Source organism: Muntiacus reevesi, chromosome X (assembly GCF_963930625.1).
Source record: "Muntiacus reevesi chromosome X, mMunRee1.1, whole genome shotgun sequence".
NCBI lineage: Eukaryota > Metazoa > Chordata > Mammalia > Artiodactyla > Cervidae > Muntiacus > Muntiacus reevesi.
In genome coordinates this window covers 52,950,344-52,968,805 of record NC_089271.1, presented here as the reverse complement: position 1 = coordinate 52,968,805, position 18,462 = coordinate 52,950,344, and the positions used below count along the sequence as shown (strand labels likewise).

At 39.5% G+C, this 18,462-nt stretch overlaps 1 protein-coding gene across 1 annotated transcript in view; it reads right to left on the bottom strand.

The window, feature by feature from the left end:
- Nucleotides 1-18,462, bottom strand: part of CLCN5 (chloride voltage-gated channel 5) — a 191,891-nt gene that overhangs the window by 44,003 nt on the left and 129,426 nt on the right. The window contains exon 3 of the mRNA XM_065914958.1: nucleotides 3,657-3,803. Coding sequence (XP_065771030.1) covers nucleotides 3,657-3,803 — 147 coding nt within the window. The remainder of the gene's footprint in view (nucleotides 1-3,656; nucleotides 3,804-18,462) is intronic.

Below are 18,462 nucleotides of genomic sequence, written 5' to 3'. Positions count from 1 at the left end.
GAGAGCAATATGGACACACAAAAAGTACTTTGGTCACACAGATGCCATATGAAATCATTTTTCATTAAAAGCAATGATGATAACTAAACTACTCTGGTTTAACCAGAAGGCTTAAGTAGAGGTAGCCAATTTAAGTTAACAGATACCCTAACTGACCACTTCAGCAGAGCCAGTAATTGACATAACTGATTCATTATGGTTATAACTACACATAAATGGACATGATACACAAATGTTCCCTTTATATTAGTAGGCAAATAGGAAAACCCACCAAATACTAAGCTATGAGTACCTCTCTCTTATGAACTTTAAATTCAGGGGCTCTCTTCTACTGTCACTGCCCTGAGGTAACTTTTCCAGGCAAATTCCTTGTTATATTTTTTAAAATTTTTATTTACTCGTTCATTTATTTTTGGCTTTGCAGGGTCTTCATTGCTGCGCAAGCTCTTGTCTAGTTGAGGCGAGTGGAGGTTACTCTAGTTGTGGCGTGTGGGCGTCTCATTACAGTGATTTCTCTTGTTGCAGAGAATGGGCTGTAGGGCACGTAGGCTCAGTAGTTGTGGCTCCCAGGCTCTCGAGCACAGATTCAATAGTTGTGGTGCAGGGGCTTAGCTGCTCCACGTCATGTGGAATCTTTCTGGATCAGGGATCAAACCTGTGTCTCCTGCACTGGCAGGCAGATTCTTTACCACTGAGCTACCAGGAAAGCCCCTTGTTATCCTTTTAAATCCATGTTTTTCATATTGGTATATTCATCCCAAGTTGTTCACCTCCCCTCAGAGAAGCCTTCCCTGACCTTTTCAACTACAGTATTATTCCTGGTTATCATCTATTGTCATAATTAACTAGAGAATCTGTCTGTTTATTTATCCAACTAGATCTAAATTCCAGATCAGCTTGGATCTTATCTATGTTAATCCAGCCACTGTACTCCTAGTGCCTATAGCAGTATCTGGTTCATAGCAAGTGCTCGATGAGTATGTGAAGGAGTTTGTCCTCACAGTGACAATAAGGTTCATTCAAACTTCTCAGCGACACAAATTTACTTATTTAGGCTTATATCTTCCATTTTACACCTCTATATATTATGTTTGCTGCTCTGTAAAAGCTTACTTTCTGCCTTGAATACTCTTCCTCCTACCAAGTAACTTATCTTCCAAGGCCCTTCTCAAACATACCTTTTCTGTGAAAATTTTTCCAGTCCCATACACACACACACACACACACAGAATGCGTTCTCTGCTAAGTTCTTATAAGAGCTATAGCACTTATAATACAGGGTTATAATAGACATAAAATAATGATGATGATGATAGCTAACATTTCATTGAGCATTAACTTGATGCCAGGTACATAAGCATTTTATATATTATTATCTCATTTAATCCTGAAAACAATTCTAAGAGATAGATACTGTCATAAATAGTTATGTTTCTGTTAGGCTAGCTAGAATCAACTTCATGAATGCAGGTATGGTGTCTTAAAGCCTTGGTAATTCCCAGAACCTAGAAAAATATCTGCAATGTCATATGTTCTTAATACAAATTTGCTAAATAATGAATTCTGACAGTAGTTTCTTGCCCCCTGACTTCACTTTGAGAATGGCAATCCCAGTAACTTAAAGAAACAGATAACAGTTTTAAGTACCTAAATTTAACCTTAAAGTGATACAGTCCTTTCTAATTATAACAAGAAACGCAGCAGATACAAAAGGGTTATATACCTAGCTACATACAAAGTTTAAAATATTTGAATATTAAAAAAAGCTAACAAAGGCAAACCAGGAAGAGAAAAATATATATTTTCAACCTACATTAGAAAAAAGATTAAGAATAACGATATAAAGTGAAAGTCGCTCAGTCATGTCTTACTCTTTGTGACCCCATGGACTTAGTCCATGGAATTCTCCAGGCCAGAATACTGAAGTAGATAGCCTTTCCCTTCTCCAGGGCATCTTCCCAACCCAGGAATCAAACCAGGGTCTCCTGCATCGAAGGCAGATTCTTTACCAACTGAGCTATAAAGGGCTCTTATAAAAAAATAAGATCGCCCATTAGAAAAACAGGAACATCATATGAACAGGAAACTCGGAAAAAGAATTTTTTTTGGCCATGTCATGGGGCTTGTGGGATCTTAGTTCCTCAACCAGGGACTGAACCCAGGCTCCTGGCATTGAGAAAGTAAAGTCTGAACCACTGGACCACCAGGGAATTCCCCAGAAAAAGAAATTTAAATGGTTAATAAACATGAAAATATGCTCAAGTTCATTAATTTAAAAAAGTGAAAATTAAAATAATGGAGATATATTTACTTCATCATATTGTAAAGATGAAAAAATAATTATAATATTAAGCACCAGTAAGGTGGTGGGGAAATACACACTCTTACACAGTCATGCTACAAAAATGCTCTCATACACTTAAAAGATACATACCCCCCACACACACATACACACACAAATAGGAAAATATTGTAAACAACTGAAATGTGCATCAATAGAAGCCAGTTAAATAAACTATGCTATAGCTATCCCATGAAATTGTATGTAGCCAATGAAAAGAATGACATTACTGGATAACCAAACAATACATAAGAGGAATTCTCCTTCATAAACATATTCCAGATAATAAAAAAAATAATTATAAAAGGGGGAAAGGATTTGAACAGACATTTCATCAAAGAGGATATAAATTTGGCAAATACACACATGAAATGATGTTCAAAATCATAAGCCATTAGGAAAATGAAATTAAACCATCATGAGATAACACTATATAGCTGTTAGAATGGTTAAAATAAAAATTACTGAAAATACCAAGAGCTGTGGAGAATGCAGGACAAGTGGAACTACCTACCAAAGGTGGCTAGCTCAGATGCAAAATGGTACAGCCACTCTGAAAAATGGTTCAGCAGCTTCTTATAAAGTTCAGCACACATTTATCACACTATTCAGTGATTTCACTCTGGGGTATACTATTCAGCAAGGAATCAACAACTTGGGTGAATCTCCAAAGCATTAAGCTGAGTAAATGAAGTCAGTCTCAAAAGTGGACATACTGGTCTTCCTTGGTGGTCCAGTGGTTAAGAATCTGTCTGCAAATGCAGGAGACACGGGTTTGATCCCTGGTCCAGGAAGATCCCACAAGCTGCGGAGCAACTTCTGAGCTTGCACTCTAGAGACCGAGAGTTGCAACTACTGAAGCCTACGTGCTCTAGGGCCCGTGTGCCACAAGAGAAACCACCAAAATGAGAAGCCCATGTACCACAACGAAGAGCGGCCCCCACTTGCCTCAACTAGAGAAAGCCTACATGCGGCAACGAAGGCGCAGCACAGTCAAAAATGCAAAATAAAAAGCTGACATACTATTTGACTCCATGTATATGACATTCTCGAAAAGGAAAAACTATGGGCCAGAGAACAAATCAGTGGTTACCAGGGGCTGGGCGTAGGGGAGGTCTGAGTGCAAAGGGTAATAAGAAGGAATTCTTTGGAAGTGTTTAACTATTCTATATCCTGTTGGTGGGAGGGGTTACAAGTAATCTAAGCACATGTTAAAACTCACAGGATTGGGTACCAGTAGATAAATTAATATTATTGTATATACATTAGAAATAATTTTGATAAAGATAAATTATCATCAGGAGTAATAATATACCTTCTATTTCTCCATCTAAAGGAGGAACATCATCTCTCATGGAGAAATCCATGGCTGTCCCCGGTATGTCCATCAAGTCTTCATCACTGGAGCTACTTTGGAAGCTATTAAAACTCCCCTGGTGAAAGCCTCTGTGATCCATGGCTCCTGCGCAAAAAGAAAAACAGGAGGTTTATTACAATGAGTTCCAAACCCCTTACCACTTATTCTTTTTTTATTGTGGTAAATACACATAACAAAATTTACCACTTAAACCACTTTAAACTGACAATTCAATAGCAATCAGCAGATTTGCAATGACACGCAATCATCATCACTCTTCATTTCCAGAAATTTTTCATCATCTCACACAGAAACTCACTATGCAGTAAATGTAACTTCCCATCTCCCTCTTACCCCAGTTCCTTATAACCTCTATTTTCTTTCTCTCTGTGGATTTGCTAATTCTGGATAATTCATATAAATGTAACCATATAGTATGTAGCCCTTTGTGTCTGGCTTCTTTCACTTCTCATATTTTTTTCAAGGCTCAACCATGCTGTAATATGTATCAGTCTACATTTCTTTTCAGGACTAAATAATATCTATTGTATGGATATACCACATTTTATTGATGCATTTATCAGTTGCTAGACCTTTAGGTAGTCTTCACCTTTTGGGTGACCATTTATTCATATGTCTTATTTTATGTATTATTTAAATAATATAGACATGCAAACTACTTAACATATTCAGTTACCCTCCAGATATAGTGCACTGCTACCCTTACCACGTAACACAAGAGACAATTCTCCACATGGACATCACCAGATGGACAATACCAAAATCAGATTGATTATATTCTTTGCAGTCAAAGATGGAGAACCTCTATACAGTCAGCAAAAACAAGACCTGGGGCTGACTGTGGCTCAGATCATGAGCTCCTTATTGCAAAATTCAGGCTCAAATTGAAGAAAGTAGGGAAAACGTTAGGTCATTCAGATATGACCTAAATCAAATCCCTTAGGATTATACAGTGGAGGTGATGAATAGACTCAAGGGATTAGATCTGATAGAGTACTAGAGGAACTATGGACAAAGGTTTGTAACATTGTACAGGAGGTAGTGACTAAAACCTACTCAAAGAGAAAGAAATGCAAGAAGGCAATGTAGTTCCAAAAAGGCACAATAAAGGACAAAAACAGTAAGGACTTAACAGAAGCAGAAGAAATTAAGAAGAGGTGGCAAGAATACACAGAAAAATTGTACCAAAAAGGTCTTAATGATCCAGATAACCATGATGGTGTGGTCATTCACCTAGAGCCAGACATCCTGGAGTTTGAAGTCAAGTAGGCCTTAGGAAGCATCACTACAAACAAAACTAGTAAAGGTGATGGAATTTCAGCTGAACTATTTTCAAATCCTAGAAGATGATGCTATAAAAAGTGCTGCACTGAATATGCTAGCAAATTTGGAAAACTCAGCAGTGGCTACAGAACTGGAAAAGGTCAGTTTTCATTCCAATCTCAAAGAAAGGAAATGCCAAAGAATGTTCAAATTACAGTGCAATTGTACTCTTCTCATATGCAAGCAAGGTTATCCTCAAAATCTTTCAAGCAAGGCTTCAGTATTACATGAACCAAGAACTTCAAGATGTACAAGCTGGATTTAGAAAAGGCAGAGAAACCAGAGATCAAACTGCCAACATCTGCTGGATGAGAGAAAAAGCAAGGGAATTCCAGAAAAACATCTACTTCTGCTTCATTTACTACGCTAAAGCCTTTGACCGGGTGGATCACAACAAACTGGGGAAAATTCTTTTTATTTTTTCCCACCCCTACCCCTGCCCCGCCTTTTTTTTTTCTTTCTTTTTTTTTTTTTTTTTTTTTGGGAAAATTCTTAAAGAGATGGGAATACCAGTCCACCTTACCTGTCTCCTGAGAAACCTGTATGCAGGTCAAGAAGCAATAGTTAGAACTGAACATAGAAAAGCAGACTGGTTCAAAACTGGGAAAGGAGTACGTCAAGGCTGTATATTGTCATCCTGCTTATTTAACTTATATGCAGAGTACATCATGCAAAATGCCAAACTGGATGAATCACAAGCTGGAATCCAGATTACCAGGATAAATATCAACAACCTCAGATATGGAGATTATACCACTCTAATGGCAGAAAGTAAAGAGGAACTAAAGAGCCTCTTGATGAGGGTCAAAGAGGAGAGGGGAAAAGCTGGCTTGAAACTCAACACTCAAAAAACTAAGATCATGGCTTCTGGTTCCATCACTTCATGGAAAATAGACGGAGAAAAAGTGGAAGCAGTGACAGATTTTTTATTTTCTTGGGCTCCAAAATCAGTGCAGATGGTGGCTGCAGCCATGAAATTAAAAGACACTTGCTCCTTGGAAGAAAAGCTATGTATGACAAACCTAGACAGCATATTAAAAAGCAGAGACATCACTTTGCTGATAAAGGTCCGTCTAGTCAAAGCTATGGTTTTTCCAGTAGTCATGTATGGATGTGAGAGCTGGACCATAAAGAAAGCTGAGCGTCCAAGAATTGATGCTTTCGAATTACGGTGCTGGAGAAGACTCTTGAGAGTCCCTTGGACAGTAAAGAGATCAAACCAGTTAATCCTAAAGGAAATCAACCCTAAATATTCACTGGAAGGACTGATGCTGAAGCTCCAATACTTTGTCCACCTGATGCGAAGAACTGACTCACTGGAAAAGACCCTGATGCTGGGAAAGACAAGGCAGAAGGGAGAAGAGATTAGCAGTAGATGAGATGGCTGGATGGCATCACCAACTCAATGGACATGAATTTGAGCAAACTCTGGGAGATAATATAGGATAGAGGAGCCTGGCATGCTGCCATCCATGGGGTTGCCAAGAGTTGAACACAACTTAGCAACTGAACAACAACAACACCAAGGACACATAGGAAACTGAATCTCTCAGTCTTCCCTCCTGTCATTCAGGAAGAACTGTCTTTACTCTTTATTTAAGAAAAAACAGTTTCTATACTTTGCTCTGGATCTGACTGAGATAACAGATTTCCGTGCTTTACTCTGAGTATCCTTATCCTTTAAGGAAACCTACTATCTCTAGCTCTCATCTCTATCTTAAGCTCCAGAAACTAAATTCCCAAGAACTCCTCATACACTTCTTTTGCTGTTTCAAACCCAACAGGATGAAGATCAGAAACAAGCAGAAATAACCTTAACCTAAATACAAATAATAACCTCCAAACAAGGCATGTTCCCTGCCCTCACCCCTCAAATCAACTTTCCCTTTTAAATGTAGATGGCATCAGAGTCAATATCTACACTTAATATTTGTCTAACTCTGGGATTTACTATGTTCAACAAACCTATAAAAGCCCTCAATGTTAACAGTAGGTATTCCAGGTTTCTAGAAATCTTAAAAGAAAATGAGCACCATTTTAGCTGATGAGAACTCGAGAAATTTTCTTTCTGTTTAAATTCATCCAACACCCATGAATTCCAGTGACTAGCACTGAAAAGTAGGCAAAAAAAATTGCAAAACGATGCAGAATCCTTTCCCTCTCTCTTCACTGGTTACATGTTTCATCCAGGAAATGATTTAAAATACACAGTTCCAGCAATTCTACATTAGCCACACAAATCATAAGAAAAAGTATGAGGAGTCCAAAAATAATTTATATTTGGCTTTGGAATATGTCCTGTAGTCATATTTTTAGAGGGTGTACCTATTGTTCTGGGAATTCATTAAAACAAAATAATGACACTACACGATGAAGACTCAACAAAGGAGAAGCTGGAAAACTTTTCCATTTCCCCATAGGGGCCTTACAAACTCCTTCCTGTAACCCACTGACACAGAACAATCTGGCTAAATTGAGCTGCCTCATTTCAAACATTTCCTGCAGCAGTTATCTGGCTCAGTGTTTGGATTATAAAGTGCTTCCTTAATAAGCATATAGAAATAAAGTTATTAACAAAAGAAAATTATAAGAAGCAAGCAGGTCAAGCAAAACAAATGCAACAGACTGGGGGTTCAACAGAGAAAATAACCATAATCAGTAAAACTCAAAAGTGGTATCTTGCCTGTGGATAATACATTATGGTAGTCTATGGTTTTTATTTTGCAGATATAAAACAGTTCCATAAGAAAAGTTAAGGCAGCAGAATACTGAGGAAATGTAAAGTTCCTACAGTTGAGATTTGATCCTGCATTTACTTGAACTCCAAGTCTATTGCTCTCTCCATAATACTTTTGAGCTTCACTATGAGATGCAGTCCAGAGAATGGCACATCTGGAATAAATCAAATCTCTAGATGGTCACATGCATGAGGTCAGCCAGAATTTAGGGTAGACCAGGAACAAAGGGGATTTGTTTTATTATCCCAACTAACGGATTACTATAGGGCTTGTCACACAATGGAGGGCTATAGGGGAGGGTAAACAAGGAAAAGTGTTGTTTGGTTGATATCTGCATTACATAGCTGACATTTTCAGGGCCTTTTGTCACCTTCTTGCTTAAAATCATAAGCTGGTTCTTTTGCCTCTGGGTCAGGTTTACATTTTTTTTTTTAGCATGGCATTCAGAGCCTTATCAAAGCTAGATCCCATCTTCTCAGACAGACTTATCTCTTGCCACAGATTTGTTATACTCCACATAAGCCTTGTACTTCTACATCTCCATGCCTTTGCTCATCAGGTCCAGATATTCTAGCTGAAATCCCATCCAGCCGCCATCCTCTTTTCAGCCTGGTGAAATCCCCTTCAGTCTATCTAGGGCCAGCTCAAACAGGCTTTTCCCTCAAAGCCACCTTTGTTCAGACATCTATGCTGATTGCATAATCTCTTCCACTTGAGTCTTGTGACTACACCATGTCCTTCCCACTTCTGTTGTCTCAACAACTCTAGTGTTGTTCCTGAGAAGGTATTCAATAAACACTTATTGAGGAGGATTCTAGTTGGGGAGGAAGGGTATTAGCTAATCAACATATTTATGTAGCCAACACTCAATAAATCTATGCCTTCAACTATGAGGGAAGAGGATTAAGGATACAAAAAGCATTTGTTACCCTGTCACTGCTCTCAAGGAATTTACGATCTAGTCGGGGAGTAACAGCTCAGTTGGTAAAGAATCCGCCCACAATGCAGGAGACCCCAGTTCGATTCCCCTGGAGAAGGGATAGGCTACCCACTCCAGTATTCTTGGGCTTCCCTTGTGGCTCAGCTGGTAGAGAATCCACCTGCAATGCAGGAGACACAGGTTTAACCCCTGGGTCGGGAAAATCCCCTGGAGAAGGAAATGGCAACCCATTCCAGTATTCTTGCCTGGGAAATCCCATGGAGAGGAGCCTGGCAGGCTACAGTCCATGGGGTCGCAAAAGAGTCAGAGATGACTTAGCAACTAAACAACAACAACAACAACAAAGGGCAGGGTAACTGTCTGTGAGCAAATGGATGGAGATAGATCATGAAGTGCCTGGGAAGCCAAAATGGAGTCTCCATAGTTTTTGAGGAGCAATATGAAAAAAACAATTTTAAGAAGTTAAGTGTGGTGGCAACAGTGGACTGGAAAAGAGAGGATGAAAGAACTAGGAAGGCAGTTTGCTACTTCCAGTTTCAATGTGATTTGGGATGGAGGAGGAAGGCATAAGGGAAAGGAGGAAGAGAAAATATTCCCAACAGTTGCACTGAAAGAGGCAGGTAGGGATGGGGGGAGATGGTGCTAATTGGTGGTATGGCATACTATTAACAGCATATTTTTTAAAAACTTTAAATATAGTTGATGTACCATGTTGTGCCACTCTGCTGTATAGCAAAGTGATTTGGTTATACACATATTCACATTCTTTTTAAATATTCTTTTCCATTATGGTTTATTCTAGGACACTGAGGATAGTTCCCATGTTATACAGTAGGGCCTTGCTGTTTATCCATTCTAAATCTAATAGTTTGCATCTACCAACCCCAAACTCCTAGTCCATTCCTCTCCCTCCCCCCATCCCCCTTGGCATACACAAGTCCATTCTCTACGTCTATGAGTTTGTTTCTGTTTTGCATATAGGTTCATTGTGTCATATTTTAGATTCCACGTATAAATGATATTATATGGTATTTGCCTCTTTCTGACTTACTTCACTTAGTATAATAATGTCTAGTTGCATTCATGTTTCTGCAAATGGCATTATTTCATTCTATGACTGTAGTATTCCATTATACACACACACACACACACACAACATCTTCTTTATCCATTCATGTGTTGATGGACATTTAGGTTCTTTCCATGTTTTGGCTATTGTGAACAGTGCTGCTATGAATATGGGGGTGCATACATATCTTTCTGAATTATAGTATTGACCAGGTATATTCCAGGGATTGCTGGATCACATGGTAATTCTATTTTTAGTTTTCTAAGGAACCTCCCTCCATACTGTTCTCCATAGTGGCTGCACCAGTTTGCTTTTCCACCAACAAGTATAGCAGGGTTCCCTTTGCTCCACAACCTCTCTAGTGTTTATTGCTTGTAGACTTTTTAATGATGGCCATTGTGACTCATGTGAGGTGGTACGACATTCTGGTGTACTAGCATCTTGTTTAACTAATGACAGTGACACACGTTGGTATGAATAAATTAATATTTCCATCTCAACTAGCCCATTTGGCAAAACAAGTATATAAACCAATGAGTAGTATGCTACATATGACCCTTCAAATAAAAATATAAAATATACCACATACTCCAATGCTAACAAGCATGAAGAAACAATGAAATGTTCTATTTCTTATTTTTGCTCAAGAACAAAAACTGTTTACCTGCACGTGGCATTCTGTGTAAGTAATATATGCCAGGTACCACAAATGTGGGAAAGGGAGGATACAAGAGGAACAAAGAGTTTAAATGGAGTACTATACTATTTGCCAAGGTATAAGTATTGTCTTGGGGCTTCCCTGATAGCTCAGCTGGTAAAGAATCCACCTGCAATGCAGGAGACCCTGGCTTGATTCCTGGGTCAGAAAGATCCCCTGGAGAAGGGATAGGCTACCCACTCCAGTATTCTTGGCCTTCCCTGGTGGCTCAGACGGTAAAGAATCCTCCTGCAATGTGGGAGACCTGGATTTGATCCCTGGGTTGGGAAGATCCTCTGGAGGAGGGAATGACAACCCACTCTAGTATTCTTGCCTGGAGAATCCCCCTGGACAAAGGAGCCTGGTGGGCTACAGTCCATGAAGTCCCAAAGAGTTGGGCATGAATAAGCAACTAAGCACAGCACAAGTACTGTCTTATCATTAATAGAAAGAACATTAATTCATCCCTAAGAATAACCTTGAAGGTGGTTAAGAACTAGCACACACATAAAATCACCCCTTTTCTGCCTACTATATTTTGAACTACTTGAGGACAAAGTGACTTAAATCTTTGTCACTAAGTGCTTGACTCAAAGACAGAACTCAGTAAATAATCTAGTTTATATTTCAATTCCTGCTTTAGTTACTTTATTTTGAGAGGCAGAAATGAAATGCAAATCTTGGATAGTAGTTTCTGAGGTGCCTTATTTCTTTTTTGTTGATTTTGTTGACATCTATTTATTTTCAGCTTTTACAGTTAGTCTATAATTTAGAACAATGGGTAGCATTTACAGGAGAGAATGTCAGAGTTAAAGTGGCAGATGAAAGAAGGACATAAAGGTAGTGTAGGAAAGAAAAAAGTAAGAATAAAAATATCACTGTATTAGAAAGTCAAGAATTATTTTCAAGTGTTAAGAGGACAGTAGAGACTTAAGTACATTGTCAAGGTCAAAAAGTAAACAATAGAAAACTATTATATAAATAAAAAATAGAGGATGATAGAGGAAGCATATGAATATCATATGAGGGAGTAAACAGTTGTTGTCTAAACTTGATTAAACAAGAAGCACAGATATTTCCTAGCATTATATTAGTTGAAGTGCCTTATTTCAGAGGTTTGTGCCAATCCTTAACCCAAGGCACCTTCTTTACATGTCAAAATTTCAAGTAAAAATCCCAGGAGGAAATAATAGTGCTTCTTCTCACAGTGTGGTCTTCATGTGGGAGTCATCCTCATAGATGAGTAGGTGCTAGGAGAAAAGACAGGACTCAGCACAGGCAGTACAAAAACAGCAGTCCTCAAATCTTTTGGTCTCAGGATTCCCTTAATGTTCAAAATTATTGAGGGACCTAAAGAACTTTTATTTATAAGGATTCTATTAATATCTATAGATATTTACTGAATTAGAAATCAAACCCAGAAATATTTAAAATAAACATTTATTAATGTATTTAAATATAACAAACTCATCCCATTATTTGTTAACATTAACTTTGGGGGACAAAGACTATATTTAAAAAAAAAAAACTTAGTGAGAGGCATTTTGCAAATCCTTTTAATTTTTAATTTACAAATTTATTGTTTTTTATATTGTTGGTTGCACCACATGGCTTGCAGGATCTTAGTTCCCTGACCAGGCCCCCTGTGTGGAACCACAATGTCCTAACCACTGGACCACCAAGGAATTCCCACAAACCTCTTTTTTTAGTATGCTTTATTTATTTGGCTGCACCAGGTCTTAGTTGTAACATGCAGGATATTTTAGTTGTAGCATGTGGGATCTAGTTATCTGACCAGGGATCAAATCTGGGCCCCCTGAATTGGGAACATGGAGTCTTAGCCACTGGACCACCAGGGAAATCCTCCATAAATATTTTTAATGTTTGTCTGAAGAGGGCACATATTTGATTTGCCATCACAGCAATGACATGGGAACCTGTGATACAACCTCTAGAAAACTCCACTGAACATTCTTGAGAAGATGAGAATGAAAAGGGGAAAGAGGGTCTTAATATTAATATGAAAATAGTTTTGACAGGCTACCCCTTTGTAGACCTCTTGGGCTCAGGAAGCTCAAACCACTCTTTGAGAATTGTTAAAGGAAAGAAAAGACACAGAATGGATAAACCATACTTGGGCAACACTCACGATTGCTAAGAAGGAAGAAGAGGACAAAACAGTCTGATGAGACCATGCTGATAGATGAAGGAAGTGGAAGTGAAGTAAATAACAAACTAGTACTTCCTAAAAATACTTTCCCAAAGGACAAATAGCTTTGATATATAAAGAGATTGTTCAAATTATTGCAACTGAATCCCAAAAGAAGAAAGGGCATAAGATATTGGTAAGTAGATAATTTATTAAAGGGGCTTTAAAAACTTGAGAAATTAAAATTGAAATAGTAACATACTACCTTCTGTTAGCATTTCTCAAAGACTCTGTTTTTGTTTTTTTTTTTCCCCTGGCTGTGCCATAAGGCTTAGACTTCCCTGTAGCTCAGACAGGAAAGAATCTGTCTGCAATGCAGGAGACCTGGGTTCAATCCCTGGGTCAGGAAGATCCTCTGGAAAAGGAAATGGCAACCCACTCCAGTATTCTTGCCTGGAGAAACCCATGGACAGAGGAGCCTGGCGGGCTACAGTCTGTGGTCGCAAGAGTCGGACACGACTGAGCAACTAATACCACCCCCACGACACTTGGGATCTTAGTTCCCCAACCAGGGATGGAAGCTGCGCCCCCTGCAGTGAAACTGCAGAGTCCTAACCACTGAAACTAAAAAGCCTCTTGATGAAAGTGAAAGAGGAGAGTGAAAAAGTTGGCTTAAAGCTCAACATTCAGAAAACTAAGATCATGGCATCTGGTCCCATCACCTCATGGGAAATAGATGGGGAGACAGTGGAAACAGTGTCAGACTTTATTTTTTTGGGCTCCAAAATCACTGTAGATGGTGACTGCAGCCATGAAATTAAAAGACACTTACTCCTTGGAAGGAAAGTTATGACCAACCTAGATAGCATATTAAAAAGCAGATATATTACTTTGCCAACAAAGGTCCGTCTGGTCAAGGCTATGGTTTTTCCAATGGTCATGTATGGATGTGAGAGTTGGACTGTGAAGAAAGCTGAGCACCGAAAAATTGATGCTTTTGAACTATGGTGTTGGAGAAGACTCTTGAGAGTCCCTTGGACTGCAAGGAGATCCAACCAGTCCATCCTGAAGGAGATCAGTCCTGGGTGTTCATTGGAAGGACTGATGCTGAAGCTGAAACTCCAGTACTTTGACCACCTCATGCCAAGAGCTGACTCACTGGAAAAGACCCTGATGCTAGGAGGGATTGGGGGCAGGAGAAGGGGACGACAGAGGATGAGATGGCTGGATGGCATCACTGACTCGATGGGCATGAGTTTGAGTAAACTCCGGGAGTTGGTGATGGACAGGGAGGTCTGGCGTGCTGCAATGCATGGGGTCGCAAAGAGTTGGACACGACTGAGTGACTGAACCGAACCGAACCACTGAAAATGGCAACCCACTCCAGTATTCTTGCCTGGAGAATCCCAGGGATGGGGGAGCCTGGTGGGCTGCCATCTATGGGGTCACACAGAGTCGGACACGACTGAAGTGACTTAGCAGCAGCAGCAGCAACCACTGAACCACCAGGGAATTACCACAGAGATTCTTCAAATACCATAGAACCCTGTTAGAGGAAGACTTTCAAGAGAGTGACAAACAAGATAGCTAGAGAAGCACCCTGAAGTTCAAGGACAAGAGCCTGCCACTGTCCTTGAGACACCAGTGAAAATGTATAGGTCACTCTCACTTTGGAATATATGCATAAAGCACCAAATAAACTTTAAGAAACTGAATATAGCATTACACTGAAAAGTTTGCCTACCATAAATAAGGAGAGTTTATTCTAAGTACACAAGATTGATACCACAAGGAATCTATCAACATCATTTATCAGATTAATAGATTTTTAAAAGGCCATAATCATCTCAACAGATGTCAAGAATGTATTTTTTAAAAATTGTATCTATTCAAGATTGAAATATTTTAAAAAAATATCCCAGGAGGAAAATTTGTTTCTTAACATGATACAGAATATTTAAATTAAAACCAAGAAGCAAAATCTCATTCCCCTTAATACAGGAAGACAATGATGCCTCCTGCTACCTAGTATATTTAACATGATAAAATAAAACTTTAAGAGGAAAAAAGTGAGGAATGTATATAGGAAAGGAATACATATCCAATTTTGATGTTTGGATTGCATGAATGGAAATCTATACAACTCTAAGAATATTAGCTAATATAGAATAACTAAAAGTAACAATTCTGAAAAGAATGCAGAAATTATAAGGTAAACAAAACAACCGCATTCCCATGAACTATCACAGAACTAGAAAATACAATAATTAATTCATGATAGAAACATAATCTTGAAACACAATGTGCTGCATGCTCACTCGCTTCTGTTGTGTCCGACTCTTTGCGACCCTATGGACTGTAGCCCGCCAGGCTTCTCTGTCCATGGGATTCTCTAGGTAGGAATACTGGAGTGGGTAGCCACACCCTCTTCCAGGGGATCTTCCCTACCCAGGGACTGAACCCCAGGCCTCGTGCATCTTCTGCATCACAGGCAGATTCTTTACTACTGAAATCTATTTATGACAGAGACATAATCTTGAAACAAAATATATTACCTTAAAATTTATAAAATCCAAGTATGAGGGAAAAAAGAATGACATAAATCGACATGCATCATGTTCTTAGATAGAAAGTTTAAATACAGTAAGAATGAGACAGACACTAATTTGAATTCTGAATTGTATTACAACTATATACTAATCTAGAGTCCCCATGGCATTCTTTAGATAACTTGAAAGATTGATAGTGAACTTCACCTGGAAGAATAAGTAGGCATGGTTACTAGTATATATATTTTCTTAAAAGTAAATATAGCAAACAACCCATCAGCGTTTAATCTTGTACAAAGAAACAATCACCAAAACCTTACAGCACTGGATTAAGAATAGAGATTCTACCAATATTCTGTTTCTAAAACTTAACAATTGATAAATCAGAAGCAACGCAAGGCAAGCAAAAGCAAATAAAAGATTCAATCACTTTTTAGTAAACAGTTGGATTGCTAGATATCAAAATGGAAAACAATATACAATTATAACATATACCACACTGCAATAAGTTACAAGTGAAAACTTTTAGAGTTGATTTTAAACAGAACACAGAATATTATATTCATCCCAGATGTGGTGGATAAACAAAGTTATTTCTGACCATGGAAGGATACAAAATGAATTAAGTCGTATGTAGTAAAATATAACTTTTTGCAACAGAAACTCTCCTTCATTGTTGGTGGGAATGCAAAATAGCACACTCACTTTGGAAGATCTTTTGACCATTTCTTACAAAACTAAACATACTCTTTATTATACAATTCAGCAATCATGCACCTTGGTGTTTACCCAAATGATTTGAAATTTTACATCCATACCAAAACCTGCACACAGATGCTTATAGCAGCTTTACACACAATTTACAAAACCGGGAAAAACCAAGATGTTCTTCAGTAGGTGAAAGGATAGACAAACCATAGTAATGGGAAAATGGAATATTATTAACTTTAAAATGGGATATTATTCAGTGAAAAAAATAAATGAGCTATCAAGTCACCAAAAGATATAGAGGCATTCTAAAAGAAGTATAAGAAGACATTTGTACAAGGCTACACATTATATGATTCCAACTATATGACATTCTGGAAGGTAAAACTGTGGAGACAGTAAAATGACCAGTGGCTGTCAGGGGTGTGGGAAGAGGGAGTAATGAACACGCGGAGCACAGAGGATTTTTAGGGCAGTGAAGATATTCTGTATGACACCCTAATTGTGGATACATGCCATGGTACATTGGTTCAAACCCATGGAATATGAAACACAAAAAGGGAACCCCCTAAGGTAAACTCTGGACTTTGTGAAAAGTGAAAGTCGTTTAGTCGTGTCTGACTCTTTGTGACCCCATGGACTATACAGTCCTCATGGACTGTATAGTCCATGGAATTCTCCAGGCCAGAATACTGGAGTGGGTAGCCTTTTCCTTCTCCAAGGGATCTTCCCCACCCAGGGATCAAACCCAGGTCTCCTGCACTGCAGGCAGATTCTTTACCAACTGAGCTATCAGGGAAATTATCAGGGAAATTCTGGACTTTAGTTAATAATAATGTATCAATATTGGCCCATCAAGTATAACAAGTGTACTATATTAACTGCAAGATATCAGTAACAGGAAACTGAGGTAGGGGAAGTATATGTGAACTCTGTACTTTCTGCTCAATTTTTCTGTAAACCTGAAACCACTTTAAAAAAAGATCTATTAAGTTTTAAAAAAAATCAAAGGAGACTAAATGGGCAGTTTACGCATAAGGAAACTTTTACTCTTAAAAATCATCCTGTGGAACACAGAAATCTCTATTAAAGTTATTTAAACCAATTCTCCAAGTTCATAGTGCATCAAAATCCCCTGGAGGGTTCATTAAAACACAGACTGCTAGACCCCCTACCTGACCCCACCCCAACTTTTGATTCCTTTAAGTCTGAGGTGGGACCTGACCATTAGATTTCCTAATGAGGTCCCAGGGAACGCTGATGGTGCTGGCCCTGTGCATCGAGAAAAATATAAAGTCTGAGAAAAAGAAAAGCAAGGCCAAGGAGTCACCAAAACAGGGCTATAGGGCACACAAAAATTAACGGACAAAGGCATTAAGAAAGGTAGGAATGGGAGAACAAGATGGTGAAGGAATGGGTGGACATGGACTACATCTCTCTCTCTGGATACATCAAGAATACACCTTCAGACAGAAGTGCATGCAGAACACCAGCTGAGAGCAGACAGGAGTACCTGACCAGTGGAAAAGAATATATAGACCCACACAAAACTCGGTAGGACGAAGGAACTAGGGGGAAAAACAGGAGTGTTAGTAGGACTGGACCTGCCCTTTGTGGGTAGGGGAACTGAAGGAGAGGTCCGATCCCCACATGGGGCAATTGTCTAAGTCAGAGGAGAAACATTTAAGGCTGAAACAGCTGATCTGTGGCAGCCTAAATGGAATGAGAATCAGACAGTCCTTGCCACAGCCATACATACCCCAGACAGAAACACTGGTCCCCTGGAAGGTGCAGTGGCTGGGAGCTGGAGTTTAGGTATTATGGAGCAATCCCAGGGTGAGGGCTGCTATTGACTGCAGAGAGACGGATCAAGGGGATGTGAGGGAGGAGACTGTGGTGGGAAATGCCAGTGGAGGAAAGCCAGGCAGCCATGGAAGCAAGGTGATACTGCTGAATCACATGTAGGGGATGCAGCCATCACCACAGCCTCTTACTCCACACAACACAGCATTGGCAACTGAACGACAGGGAGACTGGCCCAGCAAATGCCTGAGCAATGAACTACAGAGTAGGACCCCAGCCAGGGGGGCCACTCTATGTGCCTGACATGCTGAACAACAGAGAAGGACCCCAGGCAAGGGAGCCCTCTAAGTGCCCAAACAGGTGGAGCTACGGAGAAAGACTTGCCAAAGCGGCCTTCTGATTGTCAGCTACCCGAGGCTGGAAAAAAGACTCTGTTAGGGCCACAACAGACTGCAGAGGAGGCAGTCTGTGTCCCTGCACACTTAGTGCCAGCAGGGTCCCTGCAAGCCAAGCAGCTGCACCACCTTTACACTCAACTCTCACTGGGGCAGAGCTGCCGCAGGCAAAATAAGTCTTGCATCTATGCGCACAGGGTCACTTCAGTCGTGTCTGACTCTGCAATGCTGTAGACTGTGGCCTGCCAGGTTTCTTTATCAGGGAGGGGGGTTCTCCAAGCAAGAATACTGGAGCGTATTGGCCAATACTGGTTGCCATACCCTTCTAGAGCACTGTATTTCCTGATGCCCTGGCCACTAACCCCCATGAGT